The 23051-nt window shown below is 27.1% G+C and overlaps 2 protein-coding genes across 4 annotated transcripts in view; one reads left to right on the top strand and one right to left on the bottom strand.

Moving 5' to 3' along the window:
* LOC142330729 (uncharacterized) overlaps positions 1 to 23051 on the bottom strand; it is a 315974-nt gene that overhangs the window by 54405 nt on the left and 238518 nt on the right. The gene's annotated exons all lie outside the window — the stretch shown is intronic.
* The window catches only part of LOC142330511 (vanin-like protein 1), a 69313-nt gene continuing 55142 nt past the window's right edge, over positions 8881 to 23051 (top strand). For all 3 annotated transcript variants that reach the window (XM_075375830.1, XM_075375831.1, XM_075375829.1), the window contains exons 1-2: positions 8881 to 9038; positions 17017 to 17151. In XM_075375830.1, the coding sequence (XP_075231945.1) occupies positions 8961 to 9038; positions 17017 to 17151 (213 nt within the window). In that variant the 5' untranslated portion in view covers positions 8881 to 8960. The remainder of the gene's footprint in view (positions 9039 to 17016; positions 17152 to 23051) is intronic.

Raw genomic sequence — 23051 nt, 5'->3', positions numbered from 1 at the left:
TATTAAAGCGTTGCCGAAACATATCATTATTTAGCTTCATTGTTTGATTCGTATGTTGTCGTTCATGAAACCCGTATACTTGTCACTAACCAGTCCTCGATTACTCGTGTCAGCAATTTTAGCCCAACTGTCTTTTACTCAGAGTGTGTGACGTCGCAAAAAACTGTTGCCAACCGACTCAAACGAAAATACCGTATGTTCTAAACACATATCCTAACTCATATTTTTCATTAACTTTAGGGGTATGTTGAATTCCACTCGGTACAATTAGAAATGCTGAGTTGATTTTTCATCACAACTCAGACAGGATATAAAAATTAAACTTCAGTGATTGGACCAAATACTATGAGGGGCGATTGAAATGTAATGTACACTGGGATCTAATGAAGAACAAATTTTTGCACTAAGTGATAAGTGCTGCCATCTTTAGTTTCATTACACTACTAGCAAGATTCAAAAACTTGTTGACACACATTCTCTCATTTTCAAGCTGCTATGTCAACACATTTAAAACAATATGCAGTAATTGAATTTTTAACACCAGAATAAATGAAGACGGGTGACATTCATTGTCTTCTAAAAGCCATTTATGGTGATGAACCATAATCAATATTTTGAATGAAGTACTATGAATAGGTGGCAATAAAAGTTTTCGTATCAGCAGCTGGAAACACTGAGGATAAACCATGCTGAGGTCGACCAATTTCTGGACTGATGAGAATCACCTAAAGAAGATGGATGAATTAATTCAAAATGACCGTCGCATCACGCAACAATGCATTGCCACCTAGGTAGGCATATAAAAACAAAATGAGTACATTATCTGCACAACTGTACTACTGTAAAATTAATTTGCATTGGAAGCCATGCAAACACAGAGAAATAAACAAAACAACAGAAAGGAATGTTGTGAACAGCTTCCGAAACATTACTGTAACAAGGGAGATAACTTCCTTTTTATTATTATAATGGGAGACGAAACTCAGGTGTATCATCATGACCCAGAGGAAAACTGGCAGAGCATGGAATACTATATGGTAGTTCACCATTATCAAAAAAGTTCAAAACACAACACTCTAAAAAATAGTTTTGATAGTGTTTTAAGATTCCAAACATATGTATGTGAATAACTACCTGGAAGCTAAATCAACTGTAAATTTTGAGTAATATATCAACAAGATAGAAAAATCTTAGGAAATATGTGTTGCGTTTACAGTTCACACAGCCAATAATTCTACAACACAATAAAGCTCAGCCACACACACTGAGTGCAACCACTATCACTCTTGCGAGCTTGAAATGTCAACCTATATCACATTCTCCATATTCACCAGACTTTTGAGTTATTGTTTTTTCCTTAAATCTTTTGCAAGTTATGAGCAGCTGTTCATTATATTTCAACCACCCCACATACATCTCTCAGGCTAAATGATTATTCATCTGCAGATACTGCACATTTGACAATTCACACCAACATCAAATTTTACAAACCAAACATAGAAAAACATATAAATTTCATATGTAGCATGTAAAAACCATAAATGCCAACATATTAAACGAATAAACACAATAGATTAAATATATTATTAAATTAAATCTTTAAGGGGGAGTTTCTTAAAATGGGACCTATTGGCAATAGTTCTGAAAAATAATTTACTGAAGAAGAAGATAATAATTAGCTCCAAAAGGTCTTTAATAGCAAGTTTAATTAACTTGAAAGTCAGTCATTTAGATTTTTAAATGATCATGTTATTCAGTAAGTTAACTTCTCATGATCTATGATTTTATTTCTAGCTTGGCGTGTATATATTTCTAGCAATTAAAATTAATATCATTAACTGTGAATAAATAAAATTACTGATCAAACTTTTTAATTAAAAATAACCATAAAAATATGGTAATTAGTTGTAATTATAGTTTACCAACCACAGAACAAAAAATTAATATTTCATTTAGTTTAATTTTTCATACATATTTCAATAGTCTTCATTAAATTATGATATTGAATGTAAATGTTTTAAGATTTATAAATTAAAGCAAGAATTGTGATAGTAGGGAAATTGTTTATCTATCATTCCAACTGAAAAAGGGTGGAGGAGTCTTTGATAAACAAAAGAAAAAAAATATAAGATTTTTTTTAAATTTTATTTTTACTTTCCCGTGTACATAGTGTTATTACAGAGCTGTAGCTCTGTAAAGGAAATTATTGTAATCGATCCAATTTGGGGATATGTAGTTTTCACCAGATCTTGATGTTTTGACACATAATAAAACCAAAAAAAATTAAAAAAAACCAGAAGATGGAATTATTTTCCGGATGTTAATGTTCATTTATATGTGTGTGTGTTTGGTGTTGGCTTCTAAATCTCCTTATATCTCCAGAACTACTGGACCGATTTTGACCAAACTTTGTCAGATTACTTCTATATATTGGGCTTTGATGCCATTAAATTTTCAACTTAAAAGGTCAAGAAGATGAGGCTGTAGACTAAGGTCACCCTCAGTATCTTGAGATTTTACCTAATCAAGGTCATATTTTTCTTAGGCACATTTGTTAACAATTAAAAAAAAAATTTCCAAAAAAAATTTTTCCAGTAGCACCTCCATTCCTAAAAATGCTTTAAACTTTGAAGCTTTGTTGTGATCACTGTGATGGCTGTTTTTCATTATGGTTTTTCTACTGTTGTCTAATTACACATCTTTACTAAATAAGGTGCCCCAAACTCTGCAAAATGGCAAACCTAACCATAAGTCGCATCTTTTAACATTTTTCCTTTTTTATTGTAATCAAGACTGCTTTAAAAAAAAAAAATATATATATATATACATAAAATTTAACTTTGACTCCCACTTTGGGTTTTATGCAAAAAATAACAATTATGGTCGTGTGAGGTATCAATTTATATATATTCAAGGGCACTGAAAAAAATATTAATATTTAAAGTTATTGAAAAGCTTTTATTTTTAATAATACCAAATTAAAAATTTTCAGTTTTTTTAACCTTAACCCAATATTATTATCTTGTAATTGCGACGTGGAATTTTTTCAATATGTCATGAATACATTAATAATATTTTATTTATAAGTAGCCGCATGATGGGAGAGTGCTCTGACTGTGTTGCCAGTTTTTTTTCGTAATAATATATTTTATTATACATCATAAATAAGTGGGACAGTGTTTTATAAAATATGAATCATGGTGCTTAACAGATTTCAAGTGTGCAAAAAAACACTCGTATCAAGTAACAGTAGCTTTAGGTTTACTTTTTAATGAAAGCAATCATGAACTGTAAATTTAAAGTTTAACTTAAAATGAACTTGTAAATTTAAATATAATAAACTTTTTGCAAGAAAACATTTTAATATTTTTTTTAAATCTAATTATATGAGTATTTAATTATTATTATCTTCTTTGCCAATATAAACTAATTACAAAAAATAAGGAAGTCAGTAATAATATTTTTTATTTCTTAATATTGTAATAGTTATTTTAATACTTTATATTTTAATAGTTATTTTATTACAGACTATATTTTTTCCAAAAACATACAAAGAAAAATTTATTGATTTACAACATTTATAAATATAATTTTTTTGGTAAAATGAGTATCAGATTTAGTTAGTAGTGGAGTTGTTATTACATTAGAACATCTTTAATTTATTTGCCAAAGTATTAACTGAAGCTGAACATTGTGCAATCAACATCAGTGAATGAGTGAGATAAGTCATTCATATAGATTAATTTAATGGATATGTATTTTATATCATTGCACCAATCCACTTGTAAGAAGCAGGTTTGAATTTCATAACCAATATTATCTTTTCTTCAGTGCACTGCACAGAAGCATTAGGCTAACAGTAACACAGAAAAATATAATTTGTAGATTGTTAAAATCTGTCCTAAAGTGAATAAAAATAAGATATCTTTGATTGAGATTACTTAAATTGCTAAAAAAAATTGCAAATAATTTAAACTGCAAATTAACTATTAATTATTTTCACAATTAAAAATTATTTTATCTTTTGACCTTACTCATAATATATTTCTGTTAAAGATAATAAATAAAAATCTTTAAACTTCATAAATATTAAATTATTCAGTTTCAACATACTGGAACATTTCTTCCACAGGATTTTTTTGGAACTAATTTACAGGATCTTCTTCAGTTTTGTTAGTGCTATTGTTAATTGTCCCCACCTTAAAAAGTTAGGAAATTCCTTAAAGATGTAATTGAATAATATTATTTACGTATTTTGTGTTTGTTTAATGTGATATTTTTGTGATGTTATATATGATTGTAATTTTATTATGCTGTAGCAATTTGTGTTCCTTGAATATGGAAGGAAATGTATATATGTAAATCAGGAAATTACTAATAATCAGGAAATCTAATACAATATTACTACAATCATTGTACTTCAATTTGTATAATTCTAGATTGCAGTGTTTATCAATATGTGCTTTGTGTTTACTATTTTGAAAACAATACAGAAATAGTTTTTTCACGTATTACAATTTTGTGTGATTATTGGTTGATATATTAAGAGTCATATTTCCTTTCATTAGGTACGTTTTAAATTTGTTTTTGCCTGTAATTCTAATGAGTACTATTACTATTCACCAGTTCCACAGTATCCCAGCAAACAAGGATACAAAGCACACACACACACATACACACATATATACATACACAAGATTACACTTCACATACACTCACTCATAGATGTCATCCTCTGAAGTAATACCCGACGATGATTCCTTTAGGCTAAACAGGAAAACAAATGGTAGTGAATCAAGCCCACCCACTAGGAAAAAGGGAAGACAATGACTGGAAAAAGTGTGAGCAATAAATGATTTTACTGCTCACACTTTTGAGGTTGCAGGAAAGGGTTAGCTGCTGGTACTTTGAAAACAGATCAGTGATCTGTTTTCAAAGTAAAAGTGAGACAGAAAAATTCCATTCATTCTAGATTTTTTGTTTGTAGAAGAAGAAGGTTTTATTGGTCAAATTTTTTGTCGGATGATCATACCTACCAATATAAATTTTTTTAACCTCCTGAAAAAATATTGTTTTTTTTTACTAAAAAATGTCCTATGTCCTTTGCAATACCTTTGAGAATATGTGTACGAAGTTTCATGATGATCGGTTTAGTAGTTTCTGCATGAAATCATAACAAACAAACTAACTCACATTCACATTTATAATATTAGTAAGGATATATATATATAATGTATATATTATTAATGTATATAAATATATATATATATACATTGCTGTGTGAGGTGGTTAATGTGTTGTGACTGACAGTTACTGCAAGTCTTCTGTAAATTTTAAAGTTATGTTTATTATTTGTTTTAGAAATGTTAACAATAATTAAGTTGACTGAATTTTATGTTCATATTTTGCAGTGAAGTGTAAATTTTCGTGTGTTTTGTTGATAGAAATGAATAACATGTAACATTGTATTACAATTCCTTTGTACAGTATGAGTATGATGTCATCAACACAGTGATGCCAGATCAGTATTTTATTAGTATGGTTTTCTTGTGTAATACTGAGTGTTTTAGAAATTTTGTATAAACATTTTATTAGAAATGGCCCAAATTATTGATAAGCCTGGTTGAGTTTTGTATTTGTTATATGAGGTAATTCTGTTTTGTTATGGCTTGTATTAAGGTTATGATATCATTGGCATACGGCTGGTTTTTAGTAACACACACGAGTATGGTATGTTGATGATTTCTTGTACTTGTATTTTAATGTAGAAATTGGTTATATCAATGTACACAAGTACTGGATTACATAGGATATGTATATTAATGATTTTATTGGTAAACAGTTTTGTTTTATATAACGTTTATTATTTTAAAATGTTATCACATTTCATCATAATGTTTAAAAAATAAAAAAAACATTTCTACAATGGTTAAGTACTGAACATATGCATTCATGAAATTTAATTGTAAAGTAATATTATCAAAAGCATGCATTTTATAATTTTATTCAATTCTCTAAAAGCTGAATAAGACTTGGTTTACCAGTTCTTATATGCTCCTATCTTACTGTGTACTACATATGAGTTCCCAATAAATGAATACCTGATAGTTATCTGTTCAGATAAAAAGATAAATCCTACATTCAAAATATGGTGCGTGACATTTTCATTTTTTAAGAATTTGAAAATATTTTAAGAAAAAAAAAGGTAATTTAAATACGTTAGATGGTACCCCAGTGGCATCATTGACTGCTAAAATAAAGGTCTCCAGGTCAATTCACGGCAAAGTTTTGGTTTTTGCAGTAAGACAGAAATAACCTTCTAGGTCTTCCTATAAATAAATGCTCTACACTGCAATAATATTAAAAGAAAAATAATGAACTAGTTATAAAATAAATACTAATGTTATTAAATTATTATTATTATTAATATCAATTAATGATGTTGATTATAATAATTATAACCTGTTGACAGAAATATCTATTTATTGTATTGGTTGTCTGCTCCACAAATTTATAACATTCATAATAGATTAGTCATATAAAAAAAAGTAAATATGATTCACAAAAAATAAATCAAAGTTCAAATTAAATTGCAGTTTGATAACAATGCTCATATTCCTAATTTATCAGTGTTTATAACAAATGAATAATCTTCATGTCATTCAGAATGGAATCATGTGACATACTGGGTTGATCTTGTGCCTCTTTATCATTACTTTCAACTTCTTCTACTTCATTCTTCACCCCATGCATAGTAAAAAATTTCTTCTTCCATTAATAACTCATAATCAAGTATTGTTGTATGTAAGACAACAATCAACATTTTTGGCATCATGTTAAATTTCCAAAATTTGTTTTTGAATATAATTTTATATATTATTTCCTGTATTTATCACATAATGTATTTTTTTTAATTTTGTTAAAAAACACGTACACATTACCTATGTTTCATAAAATTTATTCTTAGTTTTTTAAAATAAAATAAAAATTTAATGGATGTCACAAATAAGACACATACTAGTAAATCTTTTTCCTAAATAACTGGCAGTATATAAAAATGCTAGTGGTAAAGTAAGGGGTATTATTTTAATGTTTTTTCTAAGTGAAATGGATTTATTAAATGAACATCAAGATTGAAACTTAGCTTTCTTTGATGTAATAATAGGAACTATTTCTTTGAATTAAACTTTATGGATTAATTTTTCATATATCAAGTTGAGTAGGATTAGTTAAACAGCTTTTTTTTTCAATATTAAAGAAATATATTTTATTTGATAAATCTAGATTTGATCATTTAAAATATACCAGTTTTAAAAAAATTGTTTGCAATAAATTAATTAAATTGTTTTTCATTCACTATATTAGTTGCATTAGAATAATACAATTTTTTTTTTTATTACTTTAATAAGTAAACAACATTTTTAGAACGTTCTATAAACCTAAAATAGAGTTTCAAAATTTAGTTATTAAAAATTTTAAATATATTCCATTAATTTTTTTTTTTTATTGTTTTTATTTAGAGTTACATCAATAATTAAAGTCATTAGCAATTTATTAGTGAAATGTAATTGTACCGGTAAATGTGTAGTCTTGAAGTTACTCATGATAGAACTATCATTAAAATTAACTAATGTTAATTTTCATTTTCCGTATAATGATTAACATACAGTAATCCATATAATTCTTTCAGTAAAATGTGCAGATGTTTTTGAAGTAAAACAAGTAATGAAATAACAAGCATGACTATCTTTGTCCTCCCTAATTCTCCAGTCATGCAGATTCCTTCTTCTAATAAGGAGAATAACCCAATAAATAAAAATATTCAGTATTACATAAAAATAAAAATAAAACAATCGAATAAAAAGTAAATGATAATAGATGATTGTGAACATTAGTGTTAGCATAAGAAAATTAATTATATGTTATAAATTTATAATGCTTCAGTTTGAAGAGGGCTCAGAATAGAGAAATTTTTGATCGAATTTTATAAAAAGAGAAAAAATTGCCGAGTTGAAGAACTAATCTGACCTTTGAGGGGGAATCTACTTACTCTATGAAAAAAATTTAAATTAAACATTTACTGGCATCAATATTTTATGTACAGAAATCACAATACCAAATTTCATATTTTTGTAGGAAAGTTCTGAGGTATAACTGAGTTTAACTGAAAATTTTTGTTCCCCTAAAATCAAATTATGATTTTAATGCCCTTAAATCATATTTTATACAAGTAATCAACTATCAAATAACAAGAGAATTAGTGAAAAACCATATATGACTGAAAATCTTTGTAAATGTAAAATATTTGTGGAGAGTAGTTCTCAGAAAACTTTTTTTCTTATTCCTAAATGGGACTTAACATGAAATGGGATTTAATGTAATTGACAAACAAATATAGTTTTGTAAATTGAGAATATACATGGTACATGCACTTTAGATGAATGGTTAAGGAACACAATATTAAACTATTCAAATGACTGATGAGAAGTGATATATATATAATAAATAATTGAACCTATTTTGTAGATCCTAAAAGGAGGAAAAATGGAAAAATTCACAAACCATTAATAATCAGACAGTATCATATCAATTAATTATAATAGTTATATGATTGATAAGAAAATAGCTATTAACTGAATCTCATCACTGTTCTCAATAAAATGAATGGAAATTGTAAGTGAACATTGTGTAATTATAAAATAAATAAAAGTAGATAATAACGCTAACCTGTACAAAAGGCTATATAAAATATCTTGTAGGGCAATTTAAAAAAAAATAAAAGAAAAATACACATTTTTAGCTTTTTTTTATCAGTAACCTCTTATATGAACCAATGTTTATTAGTGAGATAAGTGTGTTATCAAAATTAGAATTGATAAATAAGCGAAAACACTTATTATAAATTTCAGACAGTTAAATATTTCAGGTTACTTTAGGTATTTCTTTTCAGTCTATCAATCATGCATTTACATAACCAGGCTCTAGTTTTCATAACTGGTTTAATCTTTGTATATAATAATTATCTTTCAGCAGTTCTGGTAAGCAATAAATTATAAATTTTAACTCATAAAAAAAATAATAATTTATAAATCCAACTAATCATGCTTAGAATAAAAATTTACCAAATAAAAATTTTATATATATTTGATAATTTAAAAAAATATATATATATATTTTAATATTTTCTGAATTATTAAATACTTTAAAATTCCAATTTACTGAATTTGTAAACCGCTCTCTCTTAATTTATGATACGATTTTTTAATTATCAAAATATGTACTGAATTAAAATATGATATAAATCTTTTTCAAATTGTTTCAAAAGTTCCAGTATATTAATTTTTTAAATGCACAGTAATTTACTTTGTATGAGATTTGCTGCCTCACAAGCTGCTTGCTTGTTAGATGACACAAAAAGATGACTTTAAAAAACCTGATATGAGATGCAAATCATTCTGGGAAAATTAGCATAATTATGTAGATCGTGTTAGAAATACATAAATACGCTAATCCACAGACAAAAAAAGAAATTTTCCAGTATTTTACCTGGATAAATTGAGGAAAACTGTGGCGTAACCTTGATCAGAGTAGATCAAAGAATACTCAGTAAATGATAAAATAAAAAATAGATGTAATTAAAGTCCACATTAATTATTTAAACTAGTCATATAAAATAATGTTAAGGTAAAATACACAAGGATAGTAGATGTAAAAAATAACTAGAAATTAATTTAAATTCAGAAAAGAGTTAATAAAAATAATTTGAGCTCGTTGAAAGGTATGTAGACAATCTAGATTTTTTTTAAAAGATTTAAAATAGTATTATTTAAAAATTCATAGAACATTATTATTGCTTCTATAAAAAAAATCTCTTAATTTTATTTTAAATAAATTGGTGGAAGAACTTTTAAAATAAAATGGTAATTTATTAAAAATGACAATGGAAGCATAATAAGGCTCTTTTTCATAAGCCAAAATAATGTGTTGGGTAACATGATAATAGTTCTGCTGCCAGACAGATTACATAAATCATGTCAGAAATAGGTAGATATGCTAATCCACAGATATAAAAAGGAATTTCCCCAGTATTTTACCAGGATAATATTATTTTTCAAGAAAAAGTGATTATTATAAGATTGCTCATTTATAAATATAAATACAAGAATAAGTTAATCTTCTTCTTCTTCCATCATGTATAGGTGATTCACCTGTTCCGGTTTCAAAAGGTTAGCAGTGCTTTTTTTGGTCATCCCACGCTTCTTCTGCCTTTTGGTCGATAGTGTATTATTTCCTTGGAGGAACATTCCGTCTACCATCCTATTAACATGGTCCGTCCACCTCTCCCTGTTCTCTACTATTGTGTCACACAAGGGTAGAATATTTAACTCTCTTTTGATATTCTCGTTTCTAAAACGGTCTTGTCTACTGCACCCCTTTACCAAACGCAGGTATCTCATTTCTGATGCCTAAATTTTACTGAGCTGTCTCTTTGATAAGACCCAACCCTCAGAGCCTTACAACAGAGTAGGGACAGTCATCAATTTATGAAACTTCATTTGAGTTTCATTCAGCACCTTCCTGTGCAATGTTCTTATTGTTCCACAAATGGCTTGAAATCTAGAGATCTTCTTATCACAATCTATCGTTCTTATAAGTAATATCGCAGCCTAGGTAATTAAAATGAGACACCTGTTCAAGAATCTTATCTCCTAGAATGATTTTTGATCTAACAGGAAACCTTCTCAGAAATGCCATGACTTTTGTTTTTGTCAGGGATATCTTCATATTATATTGAGAGCTTAAACCACTCAGTTAGAACACAGCCCTCTGCAAATCATCTTCCGTTCTTTGAAGGATTATCTGATAATCCGCAAATAAGATGTTATTGATGGATACATCAGGGTTTATTTGTATACCTTGGCTTACTGCATTCTTCCATTCTCTACACATTTCATCTATATATTTATTAAACAGAGAGGGAAAAAGAGGACAACCTCTATTTATCACAACCTCCTCAGTCATCCTCCCATCACAGATGATTACTGTTGATGTCTTTGCATACATACTTCTAATCATATTTATTAACCAGATAAAGTTTATTAATCATATTAAATAAACTGGATACGTTAATACTTTTGATAATTGTCTATAAATCAGTCAACATGTTCCATACTTCTGGTTGTCAAACAATGCCTACATACCAGCTTGGCCCAAAACTTCACATGATATTTAGTCCTACATGTGATACATTTTCTCTGAAATGCTAAACATTATTGTCACCTCATTTAGAAAAAAAAAGTACCCGTTACAACTTTCAAATTGTTTGGATAAAATAAGAAAAAAAAAATTTATATAAAATATTACTTTTACATATTTAAAAATTAACATTTTTGAAAAATTTTTCAATGATAATACTTCTTGACAAAAAAACTTCCAATTAAAACTTTTATAATATCAAATTCTTTTGGATTGGTAATTGCAATGATTACCAAACGCATCAAGAAATTACCATTTTATATATAATAAAATGGTTATATAATATAAAAAAAAAAATATACATATATATATGTATTTTAATTTTGTATGTATATATATATATATATATATATATATACACATATATATACACATGTATTAGCATCCGTCTCTTCTTTTAGCTATATTTTAGCAATATGACAACAAAGTCATATGGCCATTTTATGTAATATAATTACCAAAGGAATATGTTTTAAGTCTTTTCTGAATATTAAGTAATTATTAGTAGATTATATTAAAAAATCTTTAATGTAGTAGCATTAACGTTAGATCTTAATGTTATTATGTTAAAAATCTAAACGTTAAATCTATGCTAATCAAGTGAGGTTTCAGTTACAAATTATTAAATAAGTTGGCTGTAAAAAATTAAAATTTTTATATTTTAATGAATTGGTAACTAGCAAGATGTATTTAAATTTGAAATAAATAAAAAAATTTTTTAAATTAAAATAATATTTTTTGGTAGCACAGACCATAGGAGTTGGATGAGCAAAATGTATTTATAGTGGTTTGAAGGCTTATCAATGCAGAAAATTTAGATGCAAAATATTCCCATTAAATTTCAGATATAAATATTATCAAGTTTTATAATTTTTTATATGAGTTTCCTTTTTCAATATTATCACATAGAGGTGTTTATTAATTTTTATAGATATATTTTTATCTCTAGTGTATTCAGTTAGCTTGTAGAGTAAAGAATAAATAAACGTTGCATTTGTGTTAGTGATTTCTTCACATCATCAGTGATTTCATCATCATTTCTGTGTCACGTCCCTTGTATCAGTGCAGATTCATTACGCGACATTATCTATATACAACACAATAATCATTATTCATATTAATCACCGTATAATTAATTAGTCTTACTCATGTAATCAAACGTTTATAAATTTATAATATTATGTCTTTCACTTCTATCTTTTCATGTAATAACTCTTGTTCTTCTGTTCAATTTTGAGATGCTTGTGAATCAATTTTGATTACCTCAACACTATAAGTTAACTAAATTTGGTATATATGTTTTAATTAAAATCTCCCTCACAGTTGACATCTGATAGTCAACTGCACACAGATTGCACTGATAGCAGATAATTGCACAGTTGCCAGATAGACTCGTAACTAAACTAATGAGTTCCTGACAGTTCCCATTTCCTTTTAAATGATATTTATTTTTACCCTTTTCCAGCTTTTCTTTCTTTAGAAAAGAACCTTTAACTGATTCTTTTAGTACTGTTTTAATAACTCTTTTCCTCTTAAGATATGTCTGGCCAATTTGCTTTCATACATTGAATCATTTGATTAAGCTTCTATTGCTGTTCATTTATTCTTCTCCAATCTTTTTTCATGGCTTTATTTCATATTATTCCAGGCTTTCTTTTTCCTTTTTTATTCTTAGTACATATTCCATATAAATGTTTTACATTCTAATCTGAGTATTGGTCAACAATATTTCTTTCAATTAAGTTTTTTCATAGCTATATCTAATCTATCGTTTTTATTTCATTTTCACTCTTCTGTTAACAAAATATTTAATTATGTAATCTTTAATTTTTTTCTTTTTTGTATAAATTCATTTTCTTAAGTCTATTATTTGTTTTCCTTTTATTTATATTATTTTTTCAAAGTAATATTTTGTTGCCTAAATCTATTAAAATTTACTTTTCATTTTGACAGTTAAAATTTTTCCACATTTACTAGCAATATTAGTCTAACTAAATTACACTTAGAAAAAAAAAATGTTATCTGGACTTTTATAAGTGGAAATGGTAAGGGGCTTATAATAAACTAATAAAAATAAATGAGTGGAGATGGTTGAGGGGTGATTTTGGGGGGTCGGGGATTGAAAAATATTTTCCAATACAAAAGTTGTAGATCATGCAAAAATCTACAACTTTTGTAGAGGTCACTTTTTAACATAACCTCAAAATTTCTAAGAAAAATGTGAAAAATCTTCTTTTATTTTCGTTTTTTATTTTTCATTTTCGCAAAAATAATTTAATTTTGACGAAACTTGGTGAAAGTATAACTTTCTATGCCTTAAATAACCACAAAATTTTTTGACGTTAACTTTCACAGGAAATCATAATAATACTCCTTTTCAACCACCCCCCCCCAAATCTACCAACCCACATTCATGCATTTATTTTATTTTTTATATTTCTTATAAGCCCCTTTACCATTTCCACTTATAAAAGTCCAGGTAACAATTTTCCCCTCTCTAAATGAGTTATTTTGATCAGTCTACATTAGAAAAAAAAAATATTTATTTTTTTTCTATAAAATATTTTTAATTAAAATTAATTTAAAAAGTTAAAATAATAATCAATAAAAAATAACCAATTATTTCTAAATTTTACTTTTTATAGTTGGGTAGAAAAGAAAAATCAGTATTCACTTCACTTTTTAATACCTATTTATAATTTAAAATTCAATAGTAAAATTTTTTTTACAAGTAAACTCTTAACTTGAGTATTATGTATCTATGGGTGGATTCAAACCACCTTATCATCAGGAAACAGAAAAAAAAAGTTTGAATAAAGTTAAATATAAACAAAGGAAAAAGTATCAATAAAATCATAAATGAATTGATGTAATGAATATTGAATTGTTGCCAGATTGATAGTGAAGAGCACAAAGTTAAAGATAACCAACAAGAAAAAGAAGAATAATTATTATTAAAGAATATAAAACGGTAATTTTGCACGTAAACAAACCACTTTAACTTGTTTAGTCATCAAAAATATGTTACTACAACCAATAGCATGAAATTAATAATCGTTAAATTGAAGAGGATATAAAATAATAAAGTAAAGAAAATTTTTATGAACTGATTGTAATATACTGTAAGCACTTGAAAAAGTGATAAAATTTAGTTTATATGAGGGAGAATAAGGAAAAAGTTTATAATTAGTATGATAAAATAAAATAAGTTTTTATGATGTTTGATGTCTAATGTCTAAGAATAACTTTACATTTACTCCTCTCTAAATTAAATGCACACTCTTGCAATATATTTATTTATACACAACATGGAACTTTCATTTTTATTTTCATAGTTAAATTCTTATATGGAAGTGAAACTTGGACAATCGGAGTATCTGAGAAGAAAAGATTAGAAGCTTTTGAAATGTGGTGCTATAGGAGAATGTTAAAAATCAGATGGGTGGATAAAGTGACAAATGAAGAGGTATTGTGACAAATAGATGAAGAAAGAAGCATTTGGAAAAATATAGTTAAAAGAAGAGACAGACTTATAGGCCACATACTAAGGCATCCTGCAATAGTCGCTTTAATATTGGAAGGACAGGTAGAAGGAAAAAATTGTGTAGGCAGGCCACGTTTGGAATATGTAAAACAAATTGTTAGGGATGTAGGATGTAGAGGGTATACTGAAATGAAACGACTAGCACTAGATAGGGAATCTTGGAGAGCTGCATCAAACCAGTCAAATGACTGAAAACTGAAGACAAAAAAAAAGAAGTTAAATTCAGATTAAAGGTGGTGATTAAATTTAATTATTTTAAATAAAACTAATCTATTACCTAACATTGATTTAAATTTAACTTACAAGTAATTTATTAGAAACGTTCCTTTACTATACTAGAATTTATAGCTCAATTGTCAGCATATACTATGGTTGAATATGCGTAGTGTATAAAATTCTCCATACTGTGTACCTATAAGAGGAGTATCTTGACATCACAGGATGATGTCTGTTAAACAGTTAAAATGTCTAATACAGGTGTCATAGAACTTGAGAATTAGTTGTTATTTCTATTATAAGGAGGGCTAGAATATACATTAGAATACAATTATAAATTAAATATAAACAGTCTTTACCCTAAGTACTTCTGTCTTTAATTTTCGGTTTATTCTACATCTAGACAGGAAACAGTATCCCTTGTGTCAATTTACAGAACCCTTTCCTCCAGCAGAACTGATGTAGATCTGTGAGGTGTAATACCAATGGTGCATACACCAGTGGCCTGGTGTAAACCTAACCTCTCTATATACCTACAGAACTCGACATGAGCAAAGAATGATCAGCATTAAAGATAAGGGCTGGGCAGTAAGAAAGGGCAATCTAATCTGAGCACAGTATTATAATAACCCTCTCTAGAGAAACACTAAGGTATCCTCCTATCAGTACGAACTCATAATTTCTCAGAAGATCAATGGATATTTGCCCAGGCAGGAGAAACAGATTACTGATGAAGGATATTATATCACAGTTCTTCACCTCCAGAAATTAAAGAGCCACGTAAGAAAAAAGGTGTAGGGTTTGTAAAGAAACAACCACCCCAACTTTTTAAATCGATAATGACCAACAATTTTACATTGATCAAGTTAAATGTGCTGTAAAAACACTGTTTTTCCCCAAAAAATAAACGGTTAACTAAGAAAATAAGTACAGGCTTCATAAACAAAAAATCCCTAAATAGTGTGGCATATGAATGCATTCACTAAAGAGTAAACTGTTGAGATAAGTATAAAGATTGGAAATTTAACTTTTTTTTGTAAACAAAAAAATATGAACAGAAAATTCTACTCTATAGAATTTGAAATTATTTTAGCCTTGTCTGTTTCCCAGTAAAAGCTGAAATCAAACACTACTAATTTAAAAATGTTCCATCTTTAACTAAGCTAAACCCTTCTCTTAGTAATATTTGTAGAGCTGAATATTACCTGCATTTCAATAAGCTTGCATAATTATTGTGAAATAGAATATTTAACTTAATAAAGAAGGAATGAGCAACTATTTCAACCATTACTTTCTCCAGTAAATGTAGAGCGAGTTGGGTTACACCATTTTTGGGAGTTTTATTTAATTACAAGTTATTTATAATTTGTAGTAACAGACGGACATACTGAATTAATAAATCATTTTGTAAAATTTAATTTAATTATCATATCATTTTTTTTAATAATTTCTAAAAATTGTCATTGGTTTTCTCAAATAAAATGTTACTTAAAAAAAATAATTTATAGAGGTGTCTGGTAACAAAATTTGAAAAAACCTTTTTATATACTCATGTATTTTGACCTCAGCAGTGGAGTATAAGGTCCAATGTTTCATCTTGAAAGTCCCAGGTTTGAATCCTGGTCATAGCATTTTTTATATGTCCATATCCTATAGACAATCTTCAAGCTAATATGGTGATTTATTCATCAACCAATAAATATATATACAAATATATGTGTGTATATATGTACAGGAGAAATTTTGCTACATTTAAAGAATCAAACAACAAAATAGGCTCAATTATTCTTTAAAGTTACAATTAACAATAAACCAATTTTTATCATTGCCATATTTTATCAACTCATCAAAATGATTAAAAAAAAAAAATAGTAAATCAATAAATAGTAACAAATGGTGAAGATAGGTCATAAAAAAAAAAAAAAACAGTTTAATAAATTTATTAAAATATTATGATATTTAGTAATTATAGACTTATAATTTCATCCTTAATTTTTCAGGCAGAAGATAATTATTTTACAGGAGCAGTAGTAGAATATTCACCAGAGTATTTAAACACATCAGAATTAACAGTTTTTAAAAATATAGAAAATTATGGGGATATAGTTAAACGTTTAAAAACATCATACAGTGAAGTAAGTATAAATATTACATTTCATAAATTGTTAAAATTATGATTAATATGTATATAGATCTGCTATTAGTAAATAGATCAGCAGAAAGTAAATTGATTTACGCTGAAATATGTATATCATTATATATATCTTTATATATCATCATATCATTAATTTAGAAATATTGCTAAAACCTCCCTTAGTAAAGTTTATAAAGCTCAATATTACTTGCATTTCAGTAAACTTGGGTTATTTTTTTGAAATAGAAAAACAAAGTTAACAAAATCGTTGTTAAAAACAACAGACAAACACGTAAGTATAATATTATATTTCATAAACCGTTAAAGTTGTTATATATATATATATATATATATATATATAACAACTCAATTCACAGATGTGGTAATTTAAAGACGATTAGGTTACCTATCATTAGTATATTGATATATATATGGGGTCAACAGAATTTCATTTTTTGAGAAAGTGGTTATAACATTACCAGAATTTTAGAATGGAGATATGTTTGGTTCCTTTCATTAAGGTGGACTACTTACCTTAATCAAATAATTCATATTATATGGTAAAAATTAACAATTATGTCTAATAAAAAGGAATCTTTGCTGAAAGTTGCAAAATCATGTTTACGATAATGTTAACTACTGAAAGGAAACACTTGAGTTTAAGCTATTTTAATTTTAAAATTAAATTTTAGAAAAAAAATTACTATATCCAAAAAAAAGGGAACCCCTAAAAAGGTATTCTGCTTTATAATACCAATTAACAACTTTGATTTTTAAAAAAAAAACATTTTTGAGTTTCTTTAATAAAACTGTTTACTGCGTTAAAAAATCATTTTTATCAGATTATTGATGATGGAAACGACTATCTTTTATTATAACACCCATTATCGTCAAAATAAATATTAAAAAAAATGAAATTTGACATAGGTAAAGTTAAAATTCCATATTTTAACACATTTCATGGCATATTTTATAGAACTGTTTTGTCAAAGTTCGGAAATTACAAGTAGATAAAAAGGTGATCACAACATTTATTTATCTCTAAATTTTGTAACATCAGTATTAAGTAATGAGAAGTTGAATATTTATTTTTAATAGAAATAAAATTATGCATGTACTCATATGAAAGCTTGTGTCATTTTATTGGAGAATGTCGAAACTTCTCTGGATTTAGAATGAAGTTAACAATAAAAAGCTGACAACATAGTTTTTTTTTTTAACCTCCGGGATCACCGTTAGGTATTAATTCAGAGGATGAGATGGATATGACAGTGTATCGTGTGAAAATTCCATGCCTGACCGGGATTCGAACCCGGGAACTCGATCTTTCCCGGCTTCGAATCCCGGACAGGCAAAAAAAGGTTAAAAAAAATCTATGTTCTGATGCACGGATTACACACACACATAGAACACAACTTAAAACTCAAACCAACTTAAAACTTACAATATTTTCTTTATAAAAATAATTGCCATCATTTTATTTAATTATAGTATGTTTTGTTCATTTAATTCAATGATTCTAACTGTAGCACGTGCACATACTGTGTTTCATTCGCCCAGGTTTGGCGGTACTAGTCGACACTTTACACAGTTTTTCTACTTTAAATATTATTCAGTTATTTAATTCTAGCTCTCTCCTGTGACGTCATAACATAGCAGTCTACTAAAACAGTATTTTTTTGGAGTGGGGGTGAGATTTAAATTTCTTTTTTTTTGGAAATAACTATTTTTTAATTATTAACAAATGTGTGTAATAAAAATAAGACTGAGGTATCTCGAGGTAACTTTTTAAATTGAAAATTTAATGGCATCAATGCCCCTTATATAGAAGTAATCTGACAAAGTTTTATCAAAATTGATCGAGCAGTTCTGAGATATAAGGTGTGAAACATCGAACACAAGCACGTACATAGAAACATTTCCATCCGGTTTTTGTATTTTTTGGGTTCTTTAGGTATCAGAACGTAAAGATCCTATAGCTTTGAAGGAAAAGTATTATAATCGGTTCAATTTGGGCATATGCGGGTTTCACCGCAACTGTAAACCGATTTCTTTTTTCTAATTATAAAAAAAAAAATAATAATAATAATAAATTAAATTCCATTTATGAATTATGGCCTTTCCCGCTGTATACATATAATATATATATATATATATATATATATATATCTGAAGAAATCAGATGAAGAAATCTGTTTTTCGTAGAACTAAATTTTTCTTTATCTTTTCCTTTCCTAACGTTATTTTCTAAACATAAAACCAGTATTTTTCAGAACTACGTAACTAAAGACACTTTTATACCTCAATATTTTTTAATTGCTTTTACTAATCCTTTAACTTTATTTTCAAATTGATGTAAATTGTCTGCAGATTAGAGCAAGACAAATTATTTTCCGATTCAGACAAAAATAACTCAAAAAGGTTATATATAAAGAAATCTTTCAAGTGTACTACAGACTTTTAAAAACTTATATAATATAAATGATGTATGGTAAGAAATTATAAAAAATTCTTTTAAACCCCCCCCCCTCCAAAAAAAATCTGGAAAAGCATAAAAGTTAATACCAGGAAAGGAACTTTCACATTTTCTTCATATTTGTTTATGATTTCGTTTTTAATCACGGAGTTCGTTAAAACTTCGTCGGTAAGAGGCAGCGAGTTCAACGAACTACTTTTACAATTCTAAACATTACCTAACCTAACAGTGTAATGAAAATGGGGGGAAAATAAGCGTGAAAACATATTTCAGTTCAATTAGATTAGTAATAAAGAATACTTTCAAAAATACCTCGAATTTTATAAGACAACGTTTTTTTCCATTTGATGAACAACGAGACTTGAATATGTCATTTTATTCATTTTTTAAATCTACCTTTACGAATCGCGCCGCTAGATAGCAGTACTTTATAGTACTAGGTAGCGTGCAAAAACTTAATGTACTTGAAATAATAAAATTTAAAAGAAAATATACTACAAGATTATTTTAAAAGTAAATGAAAGTACTGAAGATGAAATAATTTTTTTAATTACCATCACTTCTTTTAAAAAAAATATATATACATATAAAAGTATTATTTTCCAAGAGATTATATATTAGTTTTATTAAAAAAGAAATAAATAAAACAGAAATAAATTCGATTGGTAAAATCATATTTAACGATAAAAATCGAGTGTTACACTTTACAAAATAATAAGTGCAATACGGATTTTCGATTCATAAAGGTCATTATATTAGTTCTATTAAAAAAGGAAAAATTTTGTATGAAGTGAATGATATGAGAATCATTAAAAAAAAATTGGCCGTGAAATTCAACTTGTTTGTTCTAAGGCAATAAATTTTAATAAAATCCATAAGATAACAATCAGTAATTCATAAAAAAATAATAATCTAACAAAACGCAGTGATATCCAAAAAAAAATTACAATGAAATTGTAAACCGTACGGTAAGAGTCTTGCAGATATCATTTCTTCCGCTCAAAAAACAAAAATTTCTATAATATAAATAAAACAGTTTTTAACAAAACGATACTGACATCAGAAAAGGTAAGGTAAAAGATAAGCCACTACATTTCTATTATCAAAATCTGTTATTAATTTACAATTTTGTTTAAAAAAGTAGGTTAAATATATGTAAAAGAATAGATATACAATAATAGATAATAAACAATGTTTAAGCGTACCGTATAATCAGAAAAAAAGAAAAAAATTGTTACAAAACTCTTACCGGCCCAATTTCATTTATATGTAATACATATCACATTTACAGAAATAATACAATTTTTATGATTATTCGTTGTTTAATAAATAAAATCGGGCCGGTAACAGTTTTATAACAATTTTTCCTTTTTTTTTCTTATTATATGGAACGCTTAAAAATTGTTTATCTATTATTGAATATCTATTATCTATAACATATATTTAACATGTAAGGTTTTTTTAAACTAAATTCTAAATTAACAACAGATTTTGATAACAGAAATGTCTTACCTTTTTTGATATCAGTATCGTTTTATTAAAAATAATTTTATTTATATTACAGAAATTTTTGTTTTTTGAGCGGAAAGGTGAGATCTACAAGACTCTTACCGTATGGTTTACAATTTCATTGTAATTTTTTTGGATTATTATTATATTGCAAATGTTTCGGTAATTTGCATTTAATGAAAAACAATTCTGATGTGTAACTGAACCAGTAGATTCAATCCGATTTGAATTAGCTATTCCAAAAAAATCGGTTTCTGAGATTTTTTTTGTTTTATATGAACGATGTAAATATGTAAATAATGAATAAAAGCATACGAATAGAATCTACAAAAAGGAAATAACAAATTTGTTTGATTTATTGCGTGTTTTGTTTACTGGTTTCAATCCAGATATATAGTTGTTATATTGTGTATACAAACATTTAATTTAAAAAATGAGTAAACTTCAAATAAATTACGTGCTTAAGAGGAGATACATATTTTATTGTAGATTTTGTTTTTCAAAGCGGCTGTTTTATTTTAACAATTACACTGGTGGATTTCATCTGAAATTTTATACGGTTCTTTATTACTTTCATTCCTAATTTACGTATAATATTTTATATATCAGGGCTAACCACAAAGTAACTTTACTTTTGAAAAAAAACAAAATTGCAGCTATAGGAAAAGAAATATTTTACATATAATTTGAAATTATATCCTTAAACTACTTTTCTAAGTAATCGCCATATAAATTGAGACACTAGTCATATATGTGTATAAGTTTTTGAATCCTTTTACCAAAAAATTCTAACGCCTATTTTGTCAGCCACTAAGTGACACCTTTCCTTAACCCCTTGTTATCATCAAAGCGCATAGTTGCTCGACCAATGTTTTTATGTAAGGAACTAACGGTATAAATGGTCGGTACCAGATCTGGATTATACACAGGATGATCGAAAAGTTTTCATACAAACTTTCTCAATAATTTTTGAGTACGATGAGCCGTATGTGGAAGTGCATTCTCGCAGATGAAGGAAATCCTAGAAATCAACACGCCGCGTCGCTTGTTTTGGATTGCTCTCCCCGTAGCTTTTTTAGGGTCTCACAATACACTTCTGCATTTATGAGATAGCGTCACGTTCCATGAATTCAACAAAAATTACTTATTTTCTGTTCCAGGAAACTGTAGCCATCGCTTTTCTTACTGACTATATTTTTTGACTAATCACGGGTTTTTTTTTTGAGACATTGTGTAGCCCCATTCCACAGATTGCAGTTTCAAAATATAAAATATTTTACTCTTATATAAAACATTTTATGCAAATTCGAAAGGAAATGTAAGGATAGAAATTTTGATACAAGAAGTAAAATATAATGACATTAAAAAAAGTGTGAGGGCGAAAAACGCTTGTGCGTTATCATCGCCCGGATCCTTTTTTTTATATAGAAAATTAAATGTATTAAAGCTATTCTAAAAGATGAAAAAAAAAACTTACAACTAATATCAAAGGTAAAAACTAATATAAGTTCAAAGTAAATAGAATTTTACAAAGTCCAAGATGGGTGTAAAGGGCCCATTCTTGGATAACAAAGACTAAAAAAAAAAAAAGAAAAAAATATTCAAAAATTTATTTACTAGAAACCTTTAAAGTCATTTATCATTAATTAATACGTAACCACTAACGTGTTTCTTGTATATATGTCTACTGAGATTCCGATTAGACGACTTATGATTTAAACGGATACCTGATGCACTATTTTGAGAATTATCGTGATTGAATCTTTTAGGAATTTTACACTTATTCTCAGTGGTCTATTGAATCTCTAAAAGTAATTTCTGTTGCAACATTTATAAGATATCCAACATCTCATTGAAAAGTAATGCGCTGCTCTAAATTACAAATATCACATTTTTATCAATAAATAGACATTTTA

Source organism: Lycorma delicatula, chromosome 9, assembly GCF_047948215.1.
Source record: "Lycorma delicatula isolate Av1 chromosome 9, ASM4794821v1, whole genome shotgun sequence".
NCBI lineage: Eukaryota > Metazoa > Arthropoda > Insecta > Hemiptera > Fulgoridae > Lycorma > Lycorma delicatula.
The sequence above is the reverse complement of the archived record's forward strand: the minus strand, read 5'-3'. Positions and strand labels throughout refer to the sequence as shown.